The sequence below is a fragment of the Bidens hawaiensis genome, unplaced genomic scaffold (genome assembly GCF_021521415.1).
Source record: "Bidens hawaiensis isolate Kalapana, Puna unplaced genomic scaffold, B.hawaiensis_p1.1 tig00044923_1, whole genome shotgun sequence".
Lineage (NCBI taxonomy): Eukaryota > Viridiplantae > Streptophyta > Magnoliopsida > Asterales > Asteraceae > Bidens > Bidens hawaiensis.
The window spans coordinates 124,634-146,287 of record NW_027497997.1 but is presented as its reverse complement, the minus strand read 5'-3'; the positions used below and the strand labels follow the sequence as shown (position 1 = coordinate 146,287).

The window sequence follows — 21,654 nt, the reverse complement described above, 5'->3', positions numbered from 1 at the left end:
TGAGAACCTGAGTGCGTTGCAAATAACGGTACAATTTGTTCAAATATCAGTTAATTGTATAAGGTGTCACATCATACATAAGATCGCACGATGTAATTGTACAATTTGTTCAAATGCCAGTCAATTGCATAAGGTGTCACATCACACGTAAGATCGCATGATGGAACTGCGTCTCAAGATGTGATAAGATGCGATTTAATCACCGCATCATTTGAAGCACACATTTTTTAACTAAGGGCAGTCCTACAAGCCTTGACACAACACTAATTTAGGAAATCAAAATTAAAAATAATATTAAAACTAAATTATAAAAAAGGTTTAAATTCATATGAAAGGTTTTAGAAAATACAAAGGATTACTCAGAATCCCTCATTTGTGACACAGTGATTGGAAGGTTTGAGTTCTCCGGTAAAGACTCAAGTTCAATCATTTTGAGTTGATATTGGCAATGAATATTAGGGCTAGACCTTGCAAGGGTTTTCAGTTCGTATCCCGAGCCCACCTGGGTTTTCGTCTCACTGTGTGTTACGTCAAAGAATTCTGCTCATGTGACGGCACAATGATTGTCAAGTGACAGCCGACGGTATGATTTCCAGAGAAAATGCCCAAGCCAAACTCTAAAGCCTGCATGAGCCCGGTTAAGACAACTTAGTCTGGCCAGATGTGGGCAATAAGACCCTCCAAATTAGAGAGTATGCTGATTAAACACAAAAAAGTGTCATTTAAAAAAGGTATTACTCAGGAACGAAGATTATCGGGTGGGGCAGTAGGCAGTGGTGCAAAAATCCCGACTAGGCGCCGATTAGTCCTTGATTAATCGCCAGTCCCACTTCACTGATTAATTTGGGCTAATCGGCCAATGTCCAAATCCGGCCAAAATCGACGATTTGCGGCGAGGTTTACAACCAAAATCAGCGGTTTCCGGTGAAATTCTAACCAAATTTGCGTCTTCCGACGAGATTCAAGCCAATTTCCGGCTAAAATGTGTTTATGTATGTATAAAACTAAAAATTAGATATAAAAATATGTGCATGTATATTCAAAATTGAAAATTATATATTAAGTCTGATCCAATTAATCACAGTTAGTCTCGAATAATCTTTACTCACCTCTCCACCGTCCACTAACTACTTTTACAACACTTGCAGCAGCCGTTAGCTATCCAAAATAGACTTTAAACCAACTAACCTCCGGCGAGCATCCGTCGCCGTCGATCCGTCGTCAACCAATCACAATCCTTCCTTAACATTCAGATTTAACATTCCATTCCAATTCCTTAAACTCACTACTAATTCAAACCCTAGCCATTCGTCATTCGATCTCATTCACAATCAACATGACTTCCAAACTATCATCCAGGTCACGAGGCGGCGCATTACAGAGCAATTCAAAGGACACCGGACCTAAGCTAGAGGAGAATCTCAATATCTTCAAGTCCGATCAGTTTGACGCCGATGCGTTTGTTAATTCCAAGTGTAATTCGTTGAATGAGAAGGTTTGTGTTCTCAAATTGTTTCATGTTTTGAGAGATTAGTTCTAATTTTAGGGGAAATGCGTGTGGAATTGTAATTATTATAACTTATTATTATTATTATTATTATTATTATTATTATTATTATACTGATTATTATGATGCTGTTTAGAATTACAGGTATATAAATATTGGCCTGAGTTAGACTGAAGTTAGCATTAAGTTTTCAACAACTCGAGAGTTGTTGGTGACTGTTAGGGGTGTGCACGGTTCGGCTTTTGAAGTTTTGTAACCGCTGGGTTTTGATTTTTTCTGTTTCGGTTTGGGGTCCGGTTTTAGCCATTTGAGCTTGAAAATTTTCAGCCTAAATAAATTTGTTAATTAATGGATTATTATACATTTACATTTGGGCTAATATATTTGAGTTACATGTTTATAAAATACTTATAGTTTACCTAAATTAAAAGTAAAATATGAGAATATATAAATTTGGGCTGGTTCGGTTCGGTTTTATTACACACAAAACCAAAACCGAACTGTAATTTAGGTTTTTACAAAGATGAAAAACCAAATCGCCGGTATTTGTTTTGGTTAGGTTTGTTTTTATGGTTTCATGCACACCCCAACCGATTTTGCATTTGTAGGTTTATTTTCTGGTTATGTGTGCTAGCAGTCTAGATCATCAAATGTCAGACATGTTTACACAATATGAGTTTTGTTTGTTAAATGCAGAATATATATTATATTATAAAAGGTAGGCAGGTGTTTATATATTTATGAATACACTTAAGAAATGGTAGAAAGGATATAATGACTCAAGATATGAATGCTATCTCATATGATTGGGTTTGGCAGTCCGAAAATACCAAACTCTAGAATCTAGACGCAGCTGGCATATGAATGTACCTATAACATATTTGGAGTAACTTTAACATTATCTACTATTCCATGCATACTTCATTTGTTGATTAGTTGTTTTAATATAACTGACATATGCTTCATCTGCTTACCAGGAGATAAGGCAATTATGCTCGTATCTTGTGGATCTAAAGAGAGCTTCTGCAGAGGAAATGCGTAGGGACTGTATACGCTAACTACACAGCATTCATACGGTGGGTCCCTTTCATAAGTATTAATAAATTGAATTGGTATTGGTTATTTATATTTCATTGATGTTTGGCTAATTGTTGAAAATATTTCAGCACGTCAAAAGAGATATCAGACTTGGAAGGTGAACTACTGTCGATAAGAAACTTACTATCTACTCGGGCTTCATTAATTCATGGTCTAGCTGACGGGGTCCATGAGGAATCATTGTCTTCCAGTGTCCCAAGCGATTCGTTTTCAAACGGTTTATCTGCTGACGTGGACCGAGATCCTTCAGACTTAGAGAATTGGTTAATCGATTTCCCTGATACCCTCGATGTTTTGTTAGCTGAAAGACGAGTAGACGAAGCTTTAACTATCCTTGATGAAGGTGAACATGTAGCTTCTGAAGCAACAAGAAAAAACTCACTGAGCCCTGTTTTATTAACATCTCTCCAAACTGCCATAACTGAATCTAGGCAAAAATTAGCCAATCAGCTTGCAGATGCTGCTTTACAACCAACAACACGTGGCGGTGAGCTTCGTGCAGCTATTACTGCTCTTAAAAGACTCGGAGATGGCCCACGGGCCCACAGTCTTTTACTCCAAGCACACTCTCAGAGGCTTCAATCCGGCATGCAAAATCTTCGTCCTTCAAGTGCATCATTTGGTGGAGCATACACAGCAGCTATTTCACAACTGGTGTTTTCTGTTATTGCTCAAACAGCAACTGATTCGAATGCCATTTTTGGAAATGAACCGGCTTATAGCTCTGAGCTTGTGATGTGGGCTACAAAACAAACTGAAGACTTTGCGGTTCTTGTTAAACGACACGTGCTAGCTTCATCTGCTGCTGGTGGTGGATTAAGGGCTGCTGCTGAATGTGTGCAAATAGCTTTGGGACATTGTTCTTTTTTGGAAGCTCGTGGTTTGACACTTTGTCCTGTGCTTTTGAAGCTTTTTAGACCGAGTGTTGAACAGGCACTTGATGCGAATTTGAAACGGATTGAAGAGAGTACTGCTGCTTTGGCTGCTTCTGATGATTGGGATCTTTCTTCTTCACCAGCTGTTATACGTCTTTCTGGAAGGGCTTCAGGTACATCCATTAATACCATAACAGCTTATCAACATAAACTCTCGAGTAGTGCTCAAAGGTTCAATTCTATGGTCCAGGTGAGTATTTTAATCATGGCATTTGTGTGTGCTTTATTTAGGCTTGCGTACAAACATGTGAACACTTAAATTGATATATTTTCGTGTTCGTGTTTCGTTCATTAAGAAAATGAGTGTGTTCGTGCTCATGTTAGTTTATGCTAGCTTATTAATATTCTAAACGAAACATTAACGGACACTAACAAACATAAGTGTGCACAAATGAGCACCAACTGGAAGTAAACAACAATATCCAAATTTAAGTCTAAATACAATCATCACCACATAGAATTCGCTTATTTGAATTGATTTGGATACCGAACATCCTATCACCAGTCACCACATGATTTATCCAACATAAATGAATGTAAATGAAAGAACATAAACAAACGTGAATGAATGAACATAACTAAACAAACATAGATGACGAACATAAACGAATGTCAACAGTCCATGAGCATAAACGAATGAATGAGACATGTATCCACGCTCGTTCATTAAATTAAACATGCAATAAAAGTTGTTCATGTCTGTTCGTGTCTTAAACGAACCATCGTTTGGTTAGTTTACAGTACTTTTATTGTGTCACCTTGACATCAACTCATGTTGCATGATGCAGGATTTCTTTGAGGATGTGGGACCACTGCTAAGCATGCAGTTAGGAGGCAAAATGTTGGAGGGATTATTCCACGTGTTCGATTCATATGTTAGCATGCTCATTAGAGCACTCCAAGGCTCCATGGAAGAAGAATTAAACTATGAAGGATCCGGGAATAAAATAGTTAAGATGGCCGAGACTGAAAGCCAGCAAATGGCATTACTTGCAAATGCATCATTGTTAGCCGATGAACTATTACCTCGTGCAGCCATGAAACTTACTCCTACAGTTCAAACAATTTACAATGATGACCCTCGCAGACGACCTTCAGATCGACAAAACCGAAATCCCGAGCAACGGGAATGGAAAAGACGCCTTGCAAGCATTGTAGATAGATTGAAAGTTAGTTTCTGCAGGCAACATGCCCTAGTTCTTATTTTTACTGAAGACGGTGATACTCATTTAGCTGCAGAAATGTATATAAACATGGATGAAGGTGTTGAGGAAATAGAATGGTTCCCTTCTCCAATATTTCAGGTACTTATATAGTTATACAACTAATTCTTCGTGAGAAAAGCAAAAAACTCCATACTATATATACACAGTATATCATACTACATGCATGATATTAATACTGCATATATGCAGTATGGAGTTTTTTAGTTTTTCACGAAGAAGAGTTTTCTCATGATTCCTCCCCTACAATATTGTAACTGTTGGTTTATAGTTATCAGATAAAGATTAATCCGATGGTTTTGTTATTGTTTTTAGGAGCTTTATGCAAAGCTTTACAGGATGTCTGCTATAGCAACAGAAATGTTTGTTGGTAGGGAGCGTTTTTCAACATTGTTGTTTATGAGGCTTACAGAAACGGTCATCTTATGGCTTTCAGAAGACCAAACCTTTTGGGAAGATATTTTAGAAGGACCGACGCCTTTAGGTCCACTTGGCCTTCAACAGGTATGTAGGAGTGTGGGACAGTATTTATTTATATATTTTTGTGTAATCGTTTTTCACCTTGCAAAAATTTGCAGTTTTATTTGGATATGAAGTTTGTCATGTTGTTTGCTTCCCAAGGGCGTTACTTATCTCGAAATTAAACCAAGCTGTGAATGGGATTATAAATAAGGCACTTGTAGCCTTCTCTGCAACGGGAATAGATCCATACAGGTTAGTGTAAAGTATCTGTAAAATACTGAAATACTCGTTTTACATTTTTTTATATTAAAATTTTTGTGGCAGTGTGCTTCCTGAGGATGAGTGGTTCGATGAGGTATGTCAAGACGCGATAGACAGGTTGAGCTAGAAATCAATGGGGAACGGGATCTCAGCAGTCGGACTGCTTCTGTTTCAGCACAATCGATATCATCCTTCCGATCACATGGCAGTTTGTAAGGAGATTGATTCCCCTCTTGTATATCTGGAATCTGCAACATATTTGTTTTGTAATCATAGAATTTTATGGTTCATTTTAGAATATTCCAGCGTGCATATCTGTCTTTTTCCCCATCTTTTGAGTGCAAATTTACGGTATTCTTTGATTAAATCAATATGATATGACAGTCTTGTAGACAAACTAACTGAATATGCACAACTTTATACAAATGCTAGAATAGACATCTAGAAGCCTGTATTATAAAACTAACAGCGGGTATTAAGTTACTAACAAGGGGTGTATGTAAGATCAAGGAGTATTAGGTGTAATTTCTAGGGCTTGCATGGTGTCATGAAAAGGAGTCCCGGGTTTAGTAGTATAAAACCCTTCATCATGAGAGAACATTCCCGCTTCTTGATGAAACACACTAACTGCCGGACTGTTATTATTATTGTTGACTTCAACTGCTGCTTCTGGGTTTGACTTTCTGGACTTGACATCCTTAAACACGTCAAATGTTTTCACAATTGCAGAAATCTTTTGGCTAAATGAATCTTGTGACCGCAATATTTCTCTGTTTTGATGCAAAAACCTGAAGAAGAAAATCAGGAAAGCCAAGGTTGACGATAACCCGGCAATAAGGAAAAGGCCCGTGAAGCTATGGAGCCTGAGTTGGTCGGATTTGAATTTAGCTCCATTCTGCTGGTCACAACTGGCTGCTGGTCCAAACCATTGGTTGGAAATATTCAACATTTGCTCCTCTGTCACTTTCAGGACCGCATGCGACATGTCATGGACCAGCGAGGACCCTTTCGTAAACGCCTGCAGATACAGTACTATTATTATCATAAGTTATGTAGTCCCCGATTGGAATCAAAATACGGAATGGAAACATGGAATGAAACTTACAAAACCAAAGCCTGCGGTTTTGTAGACGGGACCTGCCATGGTGTAGTTGTTACAATATTTGGCCAAAAAGACTCGAATATATGGAAGCTCATCCATAATCGCGGAAACCCCACCCTGTTTACTTCCTAATGTGAGGGCGGTATCGTACTCCTCAAACGTGCTGTAGACTTTTAACTGGTCATCAGTAAAGTTCATCCCTTTCAACATATCCCTGACGTACGAACCCTCTTGGTATCCTACTGATTCTCCGTTTCTCAGAATCTCATAGATGTCAGTGTAACTAGGTCGAAGCTGTTGAACCGTTAACATAGATGTCAAGCTCGCGGTGTAGCTCGAGGTCAGAACCAACACCACCAACACCCACACGATCACCACAAATCTCGATAAGTTGCTGATCAGCGTCGCCCCTACACAATCCATAATCAAATTAGTAAAAGTCGAAGGTGTGCGTGTGTATTTGTGTGTGCAAACACACACTTACTGTGTGCATAAACAAGTGTGGAGAAGGAGAACCATAAGAGCATTCCCACTTGGTCATCACGGGTGCCTCGGAACTCTTCGTTTACGCGATGCTCGATGACCCATACCACGAGTCCGATGTATATGAGAAACGCCCCGGTTGTTATCCAAAGCTCTTTCTCTAAGGGCTTCATGAAGATCCATGGACTCTTTCTTTCATCTTTGACTGGGACTATCAATGAAACCCCAGCCTCGGCGTACGGTAATGTGAAGTCGACGTGATCCGAGCGGTCTGCAAGTATCATGATGTCTCCAACCACCGCATCATATTTCTGTTAACATTAAAGCATTAGATCCAGCCAACAGTTTATACAACAAATGAACAAATTATCTATATGATTTGATTACCCCATCAGAGAGATTGTCAATAAGATTATTATAGGATCCTGCAGGTTTCTTGCCATCTTTAGTAACAAAAGGCATGTACTCATATTTAACCGCGTAAGGCAATGCACCAACGACTGCATCAAAAACGTCCACACAGAAACCCTTGACGACCACTTGCTTGGTTTGTGGGTCTGTATTTGCATCGATGAACTGAACAAACCCGCCTTTTGCTGGAACACCGATTCTTAATATGTTTGCATTGTTTGTCGGGATCTCCCAGCCTTTAGGGATAACATGGGTGTCACCGGGCCATGTGACCACCTTAAGATCCTTCGTTTGTTTGGTTAACTTCTTCGAGATGCCGGTTTCTGGAATCCAAAACCCGATTGACTTCTCTGCCTTTCCGATAATATTCACTATTTCGTACACCGATGGTTGCAACTGTCCATCAACGATATGGAAATCACCACTCAGCCCTTTGAGTTTGAATGGTGTGTTTCGGATCAACCGAATGAGACTCGGTCCCATCTTCGAGGCTCCAATGGCATCCAAATCGCTTATTAGTTCCCGAGAGTCCCGTTTGACTTGTTTGAATGTCGTATTGACTTCATTCCTGACTTCTTCTACCGCCCTTGCTAGTGCAAAAACGGCATCATACGACCATATCCCAAACATGTCCAATTCTGTCGGATCGTCCTCCGGATACTGCTTCCGAAATTCCCGTTTCCATCTGTTCTCGAACCCGATTAGCTCCTTCGACCTTGGGATATACGACTTCACACCAATTACCCCTTGCATCGACTCTATAGCCAAACGATCCAAATCATGCAAACGGCTCGTGATTACCTCGGTTGTGATCCAAACATACCCTTCTTCCATCATCCCGGTTTCCTTCACCTTCTTGAAAAACCGCGATGCCAAATCTGGTAACGCGTGCACCACGAAAACCCGAGTCTGCATCGTCTTTAGCTTATAAAGCTCCGAACGAATCCAGTCGTCAGAAGCCGACGGATGTATAACTGTCTGGTACATAACTTTAGTACTAATATTCATCATGGCATCAGATAAATAAGGAACAAGCCCTCTTCCATACTCATCATCTTCATACACAAACACAACTTCCTTCCAGTTATAGTACTCGATCACATCGGCAATGGGCTTTAGTTGAGACGTCGAATCATGCGCAGACCGGACAAAATACAAATTATCGGTTAACGAAAGAGAAGGACTCGTAGCAGGCGATATGATCGGGACCTTCGCTTTATCACCAATATCGATAACAAAATCCGTTTGTGCGGATGTCGTCGGTCCCATAATCGCCATGACTTGAACGTTTTTCAAGAGGTCGATCGCTGCAGAAGCCGCTTCGATGTTGTCTTGTTTCGAATCTTTAAAGTGAGGGCGGATTACCGTCGTGTAGCTGTAGTGCTTTTGATAGAAATCGTGTAACGCCATCGAAATGCAAGTGTTGCTAATCTTGCCAATGCTGGTATCCATATCCAATATCACTCCTATTTCTACATTTGTTTTGCAGTGTACCAGACATAACAAGCTTATGATCATATGAACAAAGATTTGCATATTATGGCAGGTAATCACCATGGATGACATTAAAGTGTTTGTAAAGTTGAAGCATATCAGAATGAAGTGGATGTAAGTTGAAAAGTTTTAAAGGAATTTGATGAAGAAGTGAAGATGATTTGGTCAACCCTTTATGCAGTTGTTTGCTTGCTTAAGATTTGAGCCATTAATTAATTAATTAATTTATGTATATTATAATATAAGTCAAATCAGACATTAATATTATGTGTATGAGAAACAGCCATGAAGTTTCTCAGTTAAAAAGTTGGACTGATTCAATTCTTTCAAAAACGACATATCCTGCAATTAATGCTTGTTTAATGTCCCATGACATGCATGGCGTGTCTAACAAGATGCTTGAAGATTCTTTCCTTTACGTTTGTGATCGTAGACAGTGCTAGGTAGGTAGCGCAAGCCTACCATCTTATGTTATGGGGAGAAGTCGAAAACCCGTCAACCGTAGACCTACTGTGATAAAACCCGGTTGAAATCCGCAAGCCTACCATCTTATGTTATGGGGAGAAGTCGAAAACCCGTCAACCGTAGACCTACTGTGATAAAACCCGGTTGAAATCGGATTCGAACTTGATATATGTAGTGTCCATCTCAAATTGTCACTTTACCTCCAATTTTAGTTGAGGTAAAGTTCATTGATGATTCTACAACCAGAATATTCTATGAAATTCTTTCTCGTAAAATAATATAGATATATTGGTTTTTATTAATCCTAACTATATCCTTTTGGTCGCTGTCGGTCCCAAGTCCCAACTAACGAACTGGCTGCTAACGGTCCCAACTTTTAACGTACTTGTTCCCAACGGTCTGCGACTAACGGAATCCTAACACCGTTAGTTGCAGCGCCGGAAAAACGTTTTTGTCGGAAAAATCACATTTTTTTTCCAGAAAACACTACCCGAACACCGCCGCCACCACCACCACCAATTGACTCACCACCAACCAATCATCACCTCTTGAGCACCACCAACCGATTCCGACGATAGGTCTAGGGTTCCGGTGACTTCAATAATTGGGGTTTTTACTAGAAAAAAGTTTCTAAAGGTCTGATACAAAGTTACAAAGATGTTTGGGACAGAAATGTTGAGTTTTCCAGCCAAAAACGTTTTTCTGGCGACCTGCAACCAACGTCGTTAGGATTTTGTTAGTCGCAGACCGTTGGGAACAAATACGTTAAAAGTTAGGGCCGTCAGCATCCAATTCGTTAGTTGGGACCGACAGCGACCAAATGACGATAGTTGGGATTCATAAAAACCAATATACCAATAATATAATATAAAATAAAAACCATCAAAGTGTGAATAAAGCCAAACTAGCTAGGCAATCCAATAGCAAAAGGCATCGACCCATACACCCGCAATTGCAGATAATGGTAGGTAGCTTAAGTCCACCATCTTCTGTTATGAGGAAAACCCATAGTCCGAAGGCTAACTACAAAAAAACCTGACTGAGATTTGATTCGAATTTGAGATCTATCTTTAATACCCCTCCAATATTACTTGAGATAAAGCTAATTTGCGATGAATATTACAAGATAGAGTGAAAGAATCTACAACCAGATTCTATGAAATTCGTTTTCATATAATAATATATATAAAACAAAAACCATCAAAGTGTGAATAGGATTGAACTATTTAAGACCCGTCAACTTAAAAGAATTGACAAAACGTTATTGGAATCAAGTTGGTATCATGTATATATAGAATAACAACTTGAAAAGATACAAGAAGAGCTTTTGTTTGGTAAATGTGAATAGTATAGGATAATAATATTTTTAGATTGTGTTTGATTTGTAATATTTTTATTTTCATGTACTTTTTCTATTAATCTTAGTTTACAAATTTAGAAAAAGAAAACAAAATTATAAAATAAATAAAAACTAAACAATTGGTGAAGTCCCCGTTCACCTGAACCACAACAGGCTAAGGTGGCTTCAACAAGGGCATGTGGCGCAATATTAGAGAATGAATCCAGGGTTGTGCTTCAACGACGACACATAGTCTAAGATACGGTAACTGTAACACAATATTTGAATATATATATTTTTTTCATTTTTATTTGTGTTCGTTTGTTAATATATCATTATTTTATTAGAAAACTGGATATAAATAATCTTAACTATTGAGTATTGACAAATAGTAGTCCTAACGAACAAGACATCTGCTGATGGTCCAATCTTCTAATATATTTGTTCCCAAAGATCCATAGCTAACAAAATTTTAACGTCGTTAGTTGCTAGAATACTCAACCTTTTTTGCCTGAAAACTCAACCTTTTCGCCAGAAAACTCAACCTAAATACTACCACCACCACGACCAACTTACTCACCACCATTTGAACACCATCGTTGACAACCGCCACCTCAACGGCTGAAAACCACCACCACCGTTGATGCCCGCCACCTGAACACCACCACCAACCAAACCACCACCACTTGAGCACTACCAACAGTCTCTGACGGTGGTTCTAAGGTTCTAGCGACAATAAAGAGGGCTTTTACTAGAAAAAAATTTTTAAATGTCCAATCTCAGATTAGAAAGAGGTTTAAGAAGAAAATGTTGAGTTTTCTGACAAAAAATGTTTTATCAGTAGCCCAAAACTAATGACTTTAGGATTTGATTAGTCGCAAATCGTTGGAAACAAATATGTTAAAAAGTGAGAATGTCGGCAGAAATCTCATTATTTGGGATCGTCATTTGCCAAAATCAATAGTTGTGATTATTTAATCCAATTTTCCATTTTTATTTAAACTATCAAATCCAAAAATAACATGGGAATAATATAATTGCCCAAGTCATCATTCAAAAATTAAGTTATGTTAACATTATAACATTATTATTCAAAATCTTCAAGAAAAATACCATGCTTAACAGATCACAAACTTTATATACCACAAAACTCAAATTACGACCCATATGTATATATATTTTTTGATATAACAATTAATTTATCATTAAAATCAAAACAATTACAATAAAGTGGCATGCAAACGGGCAACAAGCTGCGCCGCAACCCCCTTTTGAATAGCAAAACCAATTCTACTAAAAACAAAGCGTTGGGTCGTAGGAGACGACAAAGTACCATGAACGACACGTTGAACCCTGTTTAGAAAATTCACGGCCTCTGGGGCCAGAAACCCAAATGTATCAAAAGCAAAAGGGAGAAACACGTGTTGATTTTCTAAACAGGCTTTCTCGTGTTTGGCAACTTTGCCTGATTCGGCCTTCAACGCAGCCTGACCCACAACAAATCCGCGGTCCCTGAGCCCGACAAGAGGAGACACTCCTATAAGGTCTACACAATCGTGTTTCCCCCCTGCCCACCCAAACACAAGAATATTAGCTGGTCGTAACGTGGACCTCCCTTCGAGCGGATCTGTAAGAAAGTTAACTGGGGCCTCTTTTTTATTTTTATTTTTTTTAATTTGAAGTTCCTAAAAAAATAAGGCCTAAATCCCTTGCTTAATTTCATATTTTCACTTTTCTTTAGCCACCCATACATTTAATTATTATCATCCTAAATAATAACTAAACAAAGACATAAGATCGGATTAGCGGTTCAAGTTTACAAAAGAGAACATCCGTAAAATCCATAAAAAAAAAAAAGACGTGTCTACTGTCTACTGTCTACTGTCTAGTCGTCCAACAAACAATATTAAGTTTTACGCAAACATTTCTTAAACAATGCCCTACTCATTTCAAAAAAATCTTATCAACATCACCATCATTTTTTTTGTTATATAAGTAAGAAACTAAATTAATATAAAATATTTTATTTTTTGATAACAAGCTATTAGCTTTTTATAATTTAATAAGGTTCAAGCATATGAATATAAGTTTTTATATATCTATTAATAAATTTGCTTTAAAATTCAAACTAAAGAAATTAAAGAAAAAAAACAAAAATTGGTCGAGCCCTTAAAACACAATTGGCTGAAAACTTGAAATTAAAACCACCCACATTGTCTTCTTCCTCTTCCCGGTACGCCAAAACAATTTAGCGACCCATTAAAATCCTCAGTCAACTCATCTAAACAAAAAAAAAAAAAATCCTATAAAGAGCCCACAAGCACAGCTCATCCATAACCATTGTCTGACGAACACGCCCGAAAAAAAAGCCACGTGCAATGGGGCTTCACCTCTGATTTACGAAGACCAGCTTAACTTTCTTGACGAAATGCATAATTAATGTAGAATTTTTTTCTTTATTTTTATATATCGGATACACTTAAGTAAATATTAGGATTTCTGTATCTAAATTTTTTTGGGATATATACACTGATTTTTTTTTAAGATCCAGCATCCGTAGCAATATCTAAGACTCTAAGTTGACTAACTGTAAACTCAAAGGTATCTAAAAGTTCAACTACCTTTTAACGACAATAAGTACAAACAACAGTAAAGTTTGAAAGCATAAAAGAAAGTTAATTATGTTAAGGTTTAGTTTTATCCGTACTAAAATATTTGTCTAAATGAATATCAAATAACGAAGCAAAGATAGTTGATAAAATGACTAATTTCAAAGAATGAAATTTTCACTTTATTTTTGTTTTGTAATAAAGATTAATAAAAGCTAAGCTCAATCATAGATGGTTGGTTTGTTTTCGAGACAATTTATTTTAACTCCTGGTCAATTACGCGTTGCATTATCTAGAGTTAAAAGCAGAAACAATGTGAAATTACTAAGTTTTGATATAGAAAGTAAAGTTACAAATAAAATTACAAATATTGTGTACAAAGAAATATTTACAGATTTATGAATCTTCTAACAACTTTTTTTCCTCATATTGTGTAATGTGATTTGGGTCAATCCGCAACCTGATTATTTTTGTGCCATGTTTCGTATCTTGATAAAATTGCTACCCCTATAGCAAACTAGTAGTGTAAAATTAGAGCTTAAGTGCCTAAGAGGTTAAAAGCGGTTTATATTTTGTTAATATCTTTAAACAAGTGAATGCTTTTTGTTGTTGATGATTTTATTATGATCAGGTTGCTTTTAGTTTATTTACATTTCCTTAACACTGGACAGACATCTAAATATTGATAGAGTTAGAAAGTACGGAGTAGAAAGTACGGAGTGCATACTCTTTGGAAAATAATCACAATTCCAAAACAAAGGAACCTTTAAGAGCTCCCTGCCCTAGCAGGGTTCCGTGCACTCGTGGCGATGGTCGTGGCCGGGGCAGCGCTCCTCACGGCGTCCAAGGGTTATTTGGGATTTCATACTTTAAAGCATCTAGACATTGCTTCTGATATAGCTCAGACTTGATTAATTGCCATAGGAACTAGTCATCAGTATGACTAGCAACAACTTTGTGATCAAGAACAACTGAGTGATCATCAATAACTAAGTAATTACTTCCGAAAAAAGGCAACGACAAAGTTACTTCTGATGATAACCGAATTGACAGCCAACTTATTTAACCACCAACTCTCAAACTGTAGGTCCCAAACGACCGGATCTAACGCGCGAACGAATTTTGCACTTGATAAACGTTTGAGATGGGTGTGTGAAATCAAACGACCGAACGAATAATATAAAGATAAAATATATAACGAACGATCTCCTTATCGGTTTAAAATTATTTAATATATGATAAACGAACCAATCCCACCCAAGGTGAGCTCCCCTTGGGTGGGTGATTTCACCTTACAAAACACACACATAAATAAAGACAACAAGTCTCTATTTATAACCAAACAACTAACATACTAGAAGACCTTATCCCATTGAAGCTAAACGCGTGTGCCGAAGCTCTCGTTTCGTGTCCGGTTTTCTCGCCGACATAAATTATTAACTTGGCAATAAATATATAATGGGTATCGTAATTTGATATCGTAAGTTACAACTTTTTGGCCTTACACAAACTTTTCACGAAACATTGCATGTGTTGTTTCAACTAAACGTTACAATGGTTCCCGCGCGAACTATAAAACTAACGTTTTTAGTCTATTTCGGATAAGTTTCACTACAGCAACAAACATATTCCCATTCTTGATCTTTCTAAAAATCAAAATTATCCGATTATGATTTTGAGAGTACTCTGGAAATAATACTTCAATCTGATAGTGATTAATCGAACACGTTTTAGAATAATAAACCCGACAATTACAAACCACAAAACTTACATTCACATGACTACTACTAATATTGACAAATGTTATAAAAGAATAAAAATCTAGAAGCTTGTTTAACTACCCTACAAACGAATATTAATGTGGAGAGTGTGTAAGATTAATTAGCAGTATGAAGATCTTTGATTAGTTGTAGTTTCTACAACTTGTATTGTGTCAAGAACTGGGCTATGTATTATTGTTATTAAATTCCACAGCTACTGCTTCTGGGATTGATGTTTTGGATTTATTATCCTTAAACGCGTCAAATCTTCCCGCAATAACAGCAATCTTTTGTCAAACTCGATAATCTTGTGACACCAACATTTCTCTATTTTGATACAAAAACATGAACAAGAAAACAAGGAGAGCCGAGGTTGATGATAGCCCGGCAATTAGGAAAACTCCATTGAAGCTATCCAGCCCGAGCCCATGAGGGTTCGTTTGAGCTCGATCCTGCGAATCACAACTGGCGTCTTCTCTGAACCAGTGGTTGGTTATGTTCAATAACTGCTTCTCTGTCACTTCCAGCATTGCCTTTGAAACATCATGGACCAGAAGTGACCCTTTTAGAAATGCCTGAATATATATACACAATACAATCATTATCGATCATTACAAATCAAATGTCTTTCACGAACAACTAATATATGATTTTCTTATCTAAAAAATGGCGCTCTGTAAGAAATCGTTTCATTTTTGGTATGGTTTTAAGAACTTTTCACGTCTAGTGTTAGCATGGTTTGAAACCATGGTTTGTCACAAGTCACAACTTGCAAGTTTCCTAGCCGTGTTTCAAACCACGAAAACACTAGACATGAATGAAATATATATAAGAACGAAACTTACAAAACCGAAGCCTGCTGTTCTATGGGTGGGACCGGTCATGGTATAGTTACAATATCTAGACAGAAAAACCTTAATATAAGGGAGCTCATCCATGATTCCAGAAACTCCTCCGTTTCGACTTCCTAGTTTAAGCGCCTCGTCGTACTCCTCAAACGTGCTGTAGTTTTTCAACTGGACATCCTTAAAACCATATCTTTCAACATGTCCTTAACCAAAGAACCTTCTAGGTATCCTACCAATTCTCCCTTGCTCATGATCTCATTGATGTCTTTGTAAATAGGTCGAAGCTGTTGTCCCGTTAATGTAGATGACAAGCTTGCAGTGTAGCTCGAGGTTAGGACGAGCACCACAAACACCCACACGATCACCACGAATCTCGATAAGTTGCTTATCAACTTCTCCCCTAAATAAATGGGTAATAAAATTTGTAAAATTTGAAAGCTAGTCATGTGTGTATTAACTTTAATTATATGTGTAAATAAACATGCACTTACTGTGTGCATAAACAAGTGTGGAGAAGGAGTACCATAAGAGCATTCCCACTTGTTTATGAGGGGGGCCTTGGAACTCCTCGTTTACACGATGCTCGATAACCCATACCACGAGTCCCGTGTATACGAAAAACACGCCGGTTGTTATCCAAAGCTCTTTTTCTAAGGGCTTCCAGAAAATCCATGCACTCTTTCTCTCGTATTCATTTGGAACAATCAATGACACGCCTGCTTTGGTGTATGGAAATGTGAAAGATACCTTATCCGATCGGTCTGCAAGTATTGAAATGTCTCCAACCACCGCATCGTATCCCTGTTACATTATTCAAACATTATAAACCAACATTATATTGCACCACAAGTTCCAAAAACATTTTCATCCATAAATAAGTATGGATCCATGACTCATTTCAATAGTTTCCCCGATGGTAAGGGCGACATTTTTATATTTGAGTGTGTGCCATGTTCGATGAGTCACTGTAACATCCCGAAATTTCCAAAATGATATTAATTATATTACTTAATAATAGAGGGAAAGTTTACTCGGGTTATCGGGAAATAAATAAATAGAGTAGGAGTTGGTATGGGTCGGGCTAGTGTTGGGTAATGGATATTGGTTATGGACTTGGGTTATGAAAGAAGGAAGGAGAGTCCATGGGCTTAAGCCCATGATCCCTAAATATAAATACCATTAATCACCCTTTAATCCTCATTCTCACATATTCCATACACACACACCCAAAACACACACGACCCGAACCAAGATCCGAAGGCGAAAACCCGAGCTTGTTGGTGCTGGAACGTTGTGACGGACCAAAACAACATCAAGGCTTAACCGTGTTCGTAGTTCGACTCGTTCAAGGTACGTTTATAGTTAGAAATCGTTCGTGTAGGTTCGGGTTGATTTGAGAAATGATAGATCTGAGTTTGTATGGTAAAAACGAATCCAACAAAGCTAATCTTACTGAAAATGGTTATGATTTGATGGGTTAATCGATTGATAAAAAGAACCCGTAACCTATATGCCTAAATCGCACCCTTTAAACATCGATGTTAGGTCGATTTGATGGTTGGGGTTTGTAGGCGCTGGTCAGACGATCCCGTGGGTACCTAAATCGAGTTATTTGGTTAAGAAACGAAGGTGATTAAGGGATTTAAGAACGAACAGTAGCTGCAGACGACAACTTCGCCTGCAAGCTAAGTTCGCCTGATGAACTTCGCCTGCAAGCTAAGTTCGCCTGATGACAACTTCGCCTAAAGCTAAGTTCGCCTGATGACAACTTCGCCTAAAGCCAAGTTCGCCTGATGACAACTTCGCCTAAAGCCAAGTTCGCCTGATGACAACTTCGCCTAAAGCCAAGTTCGCCTGATGACAACTTCGCCTAAAGCCAAGTTCGCCTGATGACAACTTCGCCTAAAGCCAAGTTCGCCTGATGACAACTTCGCCTAAAGCCAAGTTCGCCTGATGACAACTTCGCCTAAAGCCAAGTTCGCCTGATGACAACTTCGCCTAAAGCCAAGTTCGCCTAAGGTTTAACTTCGCCTAAAGCTAAGTTCGCCTAAGGTTTAACATCGCCTAAAGTCAAGTTCGATTAGTGAATAGATTAAAACGATAAGTAAAAGTAAGCTAATACTAGGCCACCAGATTAGATCATGCGAGTATTGATACGTGTAACTTATACAGTCAGCCGAGCACAGTTAAAGAAGGGATTTACAACTATCAGAGGAAGAAGCAGAGTTCAGGTGAGTTTCTAGCCCCATTCCTTGTTATGTTTTCGGGGCTGTGTGCATATCGACGTGTTGTTAATACATTTATCCTAAGTGATAAGTGTATGCCATATGTGATATATGTGATGGATATGAATGATTGCTTGTCGGTACGCGAACGATCTTCGGATATTGCGCGTACTGTCAGGTTAAAAATAAAGGTACGAATATTATATATAGAAGATGTATGAATATTACAAATGAATACTTGTCGGGGCGTGAACGATCTTCGGATATTGCACGTAACGACAAGGGGTATGGTTGTTAAATGAAGGATGTAAAGAACACCTAGAGTGTTCTTATGCTATAATGTAAGTATTGTATATGTGAAGTATGTGTATACCGGTACACGAATGGTATGTGAGTTCTAGGTTCGACATAGTAAGTTAGGATGGCAAATCCCTCTAACTTCTGTTGGACATAGACTTGGCAGGTGATGGCGTAGTTAAGGGTTACGAGCCTTATACGTGATGTAGATGATAGATGTAAACGTAGATAGGGACGGTGGGCCTTATACGTGTTATAGGAGATAGACGCCAACGTAGATAAGGACGGCGGACCTTATACGTAACGTAGATAAGGACTGCAGACCTTATACGTAATATAGGTAGGCGTCAGCACAGGAAAGGACTGTGGACCTTATACGTGCTTTAGCATGGGGGAGGACTGCGGACCTCGTACGTGCTATGAATTAGGTTGCAACATAGGGAAGGATCGTGGACCTTGTACGTGTTGTGGATGTATGATGGTATAGGGAAGGATCGCGGACCTTGTACATACCATGAATGGTGAACATAGGTAAGGACGGCGGACCGGACCTTTTACGTGTTCACGACCTTGAGTACAGGTATAGACGGCGGACTATGAACGTACTCTCGGTAGACTGAGGTTAGTGCTTGTAGATATGTATGTATGTATGGTAGTAAGTATGTATGTAGAACAGAAGGGTAATTGGTTAAGTATGGATATGTATCTTCGGATATGTATGTATGTGTTGTATTGTATGGCGTACGATTAACTAGAACTCACTCAGCGTAGCTGACTTTTAGTATGCACGCAGGTGAGTAGGATGAGGCAGCTCGCTTGAGGAGACACGTGGCACTGAATAAGAGGCTGGCATCGGAAGACTCAAGACGTTTAAGTTAAATGTTTCGATTATTTTGAAAGACAAAATGATGTTTTAAGACAAGACGTGTTTTGTTACGAAATGTTTTATGAAAGTTTTTATATTCCGCGAAAGTTTTAATGAACTCTGATTTGTACGAACTGTGTTTATGAGTAAATCCGACGCTAAAGTAGGGCTACCGGGTTCGGGCCTTACAGTCACATAAACCGCCCATGACAGGGGTGACATCTGCCTACTTTCGGAGAACCTATGCTAAAGGCCACATCTTAGTCACATCCAGATAGATGTGACTACATTGAGATGTAGCCCTTTCTAAAGGCGAGTTTTCCAAAAATAGGCGCACGCCTGTTGCCCAGTGATGGGCGGTTTTCGTAGCATGGATTTTAAGACCAAGACCCCCCCCCCACCCCCACCCTTTTCATAAAAAATGTTGAAACATGTTGACAGGAATTTAGGGTGGTATACATGCTTACCCACTTAAAAAATAAAATTAAAAAAACATATATAAATTATCTGTCTATTTTAATTACCCCTTTAGAGAGATTGTAAATAAGATCATCATAGCTTCCTGCCATCAGAAGTAACAAAGGGCACAAATTCAGGTTTGAGAGCATAAGGCAACGCGCCAATGACCGCGTTAAAAACATCGACACAGAAACCGGTCAAGATAACTTGACCGGTTTTCTGGTCAATATCTGTGTTGATAAACTGATTAAACCCGCCTTTTGCTGGAACCCCGACTCTCAACATATTCTTGTTGTTGGTCGGGATCTCCCAGCCTTTAGGGATAACATGACTATCACCGGGCCATGTGACCGGCTTAAGGCCCTTTGTTTCATCGCTTAACTTCTTTGAAATACCATTTTCAGGACTCCAAAACCCAATAACTTTCTCGCCATTCCCGATAATATTCACTATTTGGTACACCGACGATTGTAATTGCCCGTTAATCACGTTGAAGTCACCACTTAGCCCATCAAATCTAAAATTACACATCATTTGAACGAGCCCATCTGAATCCCGGATCTTCTCCAATGCCATCGCTAGACCGAAAACAGTATCATACAACCTAATTCCCGACATGTCTAGCTTTGCTACATCCTCCTCGGGATAGTTCCTCCGAAATTCCCATTTCCATCTTTTCTCAAACTCAATTAACTCACTCGATTTCGGGATATAAGACTTCACACCAACTACTCCTTGCATGGAGTCATCTTTATGATCCAAATAATGCAACCGACTTGTGATCCCTTCGGTTATTATCCAAACATACTCTTCTTCCATCATTTCCGCTTCATTAACTTTCTTGAAAAACCTTGAAGCCAAATCGGGTAACATATGTACCACGAAAACCCGAGTCTGCATCGTCTTCAGTTTGTAAAGCTCAAGGAGTATATAATCGTCAGAATCCGAAGGATGTATGGCTATTTGGTGCGTAACTTTGGTACTAATGTTCATCATGGCATCAGATACATAAGGAACAAGACCTCTTCCATACCCACCATCTTCATACACAAACACAACCTCACTCCAACTAAAATATTTGATTAATTCTGTAATAGGTTTGAGTTGTGACATCGAATCGTGAGCTGAGCGCATAAAATAAACGTTATCCGTTTGTGAAAGTGATGGGCTTTCTGCAGGAGAAATAATTGGTACCTTAAATTTGTTACCAAGCTCTATGACAAAATCTGCTTGTGAGGATGTCATGGGTCCAATAATCGCGGTGACTCCAACGTTTTTTATCAGGTCGATTGCCGCAGAAGCTGCTTGCATGTTGTCTTGTTTGGAATCACGAAAGTAAGGGCTGATTACCGTCGTGTAGTTGTCGTGTTTTCGATAGAAATCATGTAAGGCCATTGAGATACATGTCTTGCTCATCTTACCGACGCTGGTATCCATATCGAGAATCACTCCAATTCGTACTTCGGTCTTTGGTTCGCCATTAACTACACATGATAAGAAGCTCAAGCTTATCATGACAAAGATTAACATATGATCATATGAATAATATGATGACATGTTTCTTTAATATTCTGGGGTCAAGAATCAAGATAAGAATGGTGATAGAATGAAATGAGAGAGTGACACAAGTGGACCTTGATTCCTAAAGGGGAAAACAGTTACATGTGAACCTGATCTTTATGTCATTATAAAGAATGTTAATAGTATGACTGCTTCTTGCAATCAGTCAAAACATTGATTGGGTCTAACTTAACACTTGATATTTGTTAATAGTTTATTGGGTGACGCCATGACTTTTCATGAATACGACA

The 21,654-nt window shown here is 38.5% G+C and overlaps 1 protein-coding gene and 2 pseudogenes across 2 annotated transcripts; 1 reads left to right on the top strand and 2 right to left on the bottom strand.

Moving 5' to 3' along the window:
• The first annotated feature begins 1,336 nt into the window (after nucleotides 1-1,336).
• Nucleotides 1,337-5,808, top strand: LOC143595345 (exocyst complex component EXO84B-like; annotated as a pseudogene). Its single transcript, XR_013146505.1, has 7 exons — nucleotides 1,337-1,495; nucleotides 1,644-1,651; nucleotides 2,674-3,730; nucleotides 4,329-4,844; nucleotides 5,079-5,267; nucleotides 5,342-5,477; nucleotides 5,550-5,808. The product of XR_013146505.1 is annotated as an exocyst complex component EXO84B-like (transcript).
• A 175-nt stretch (nucleotides 5,809-5,983) lies between these two features.
• Nucleotides 5,984-9,039, bottom strand: LOC143595356 (glutamate receptor 2.7-like). Its single transcript, XM_077074388.1, has 4 exons — nucleotides 7,459-9,039; nucleotides 7,073-7,382; nucleotides 6,592-6,998; nucleotides 5,984-6,504 (listed from the first exon to the last, which is right to left on the bottom strand). The coding sequence occupies exons 1-4, from the start codon at nucleotides 9,037-9,039 to the stop codon at nucleotides 5,992-5,994; spliced, it is 2,811 nt and encodes a 936-aa protein (XP_076930503.1). The 3' UTR covers nucleotides 5,984-5,991.
• Nucleotides 9,040-15,334: 6,295 nt separating this feature from the next.
• Nucleotides 15,335-21,365, bottom strand: LOC143595343 (glutamate receptor 2.7-like; annotated as a pseudogene).
• Between the last annotated feature and the right edge of the window lie 289 nt (nucleotides 21,366-21,654).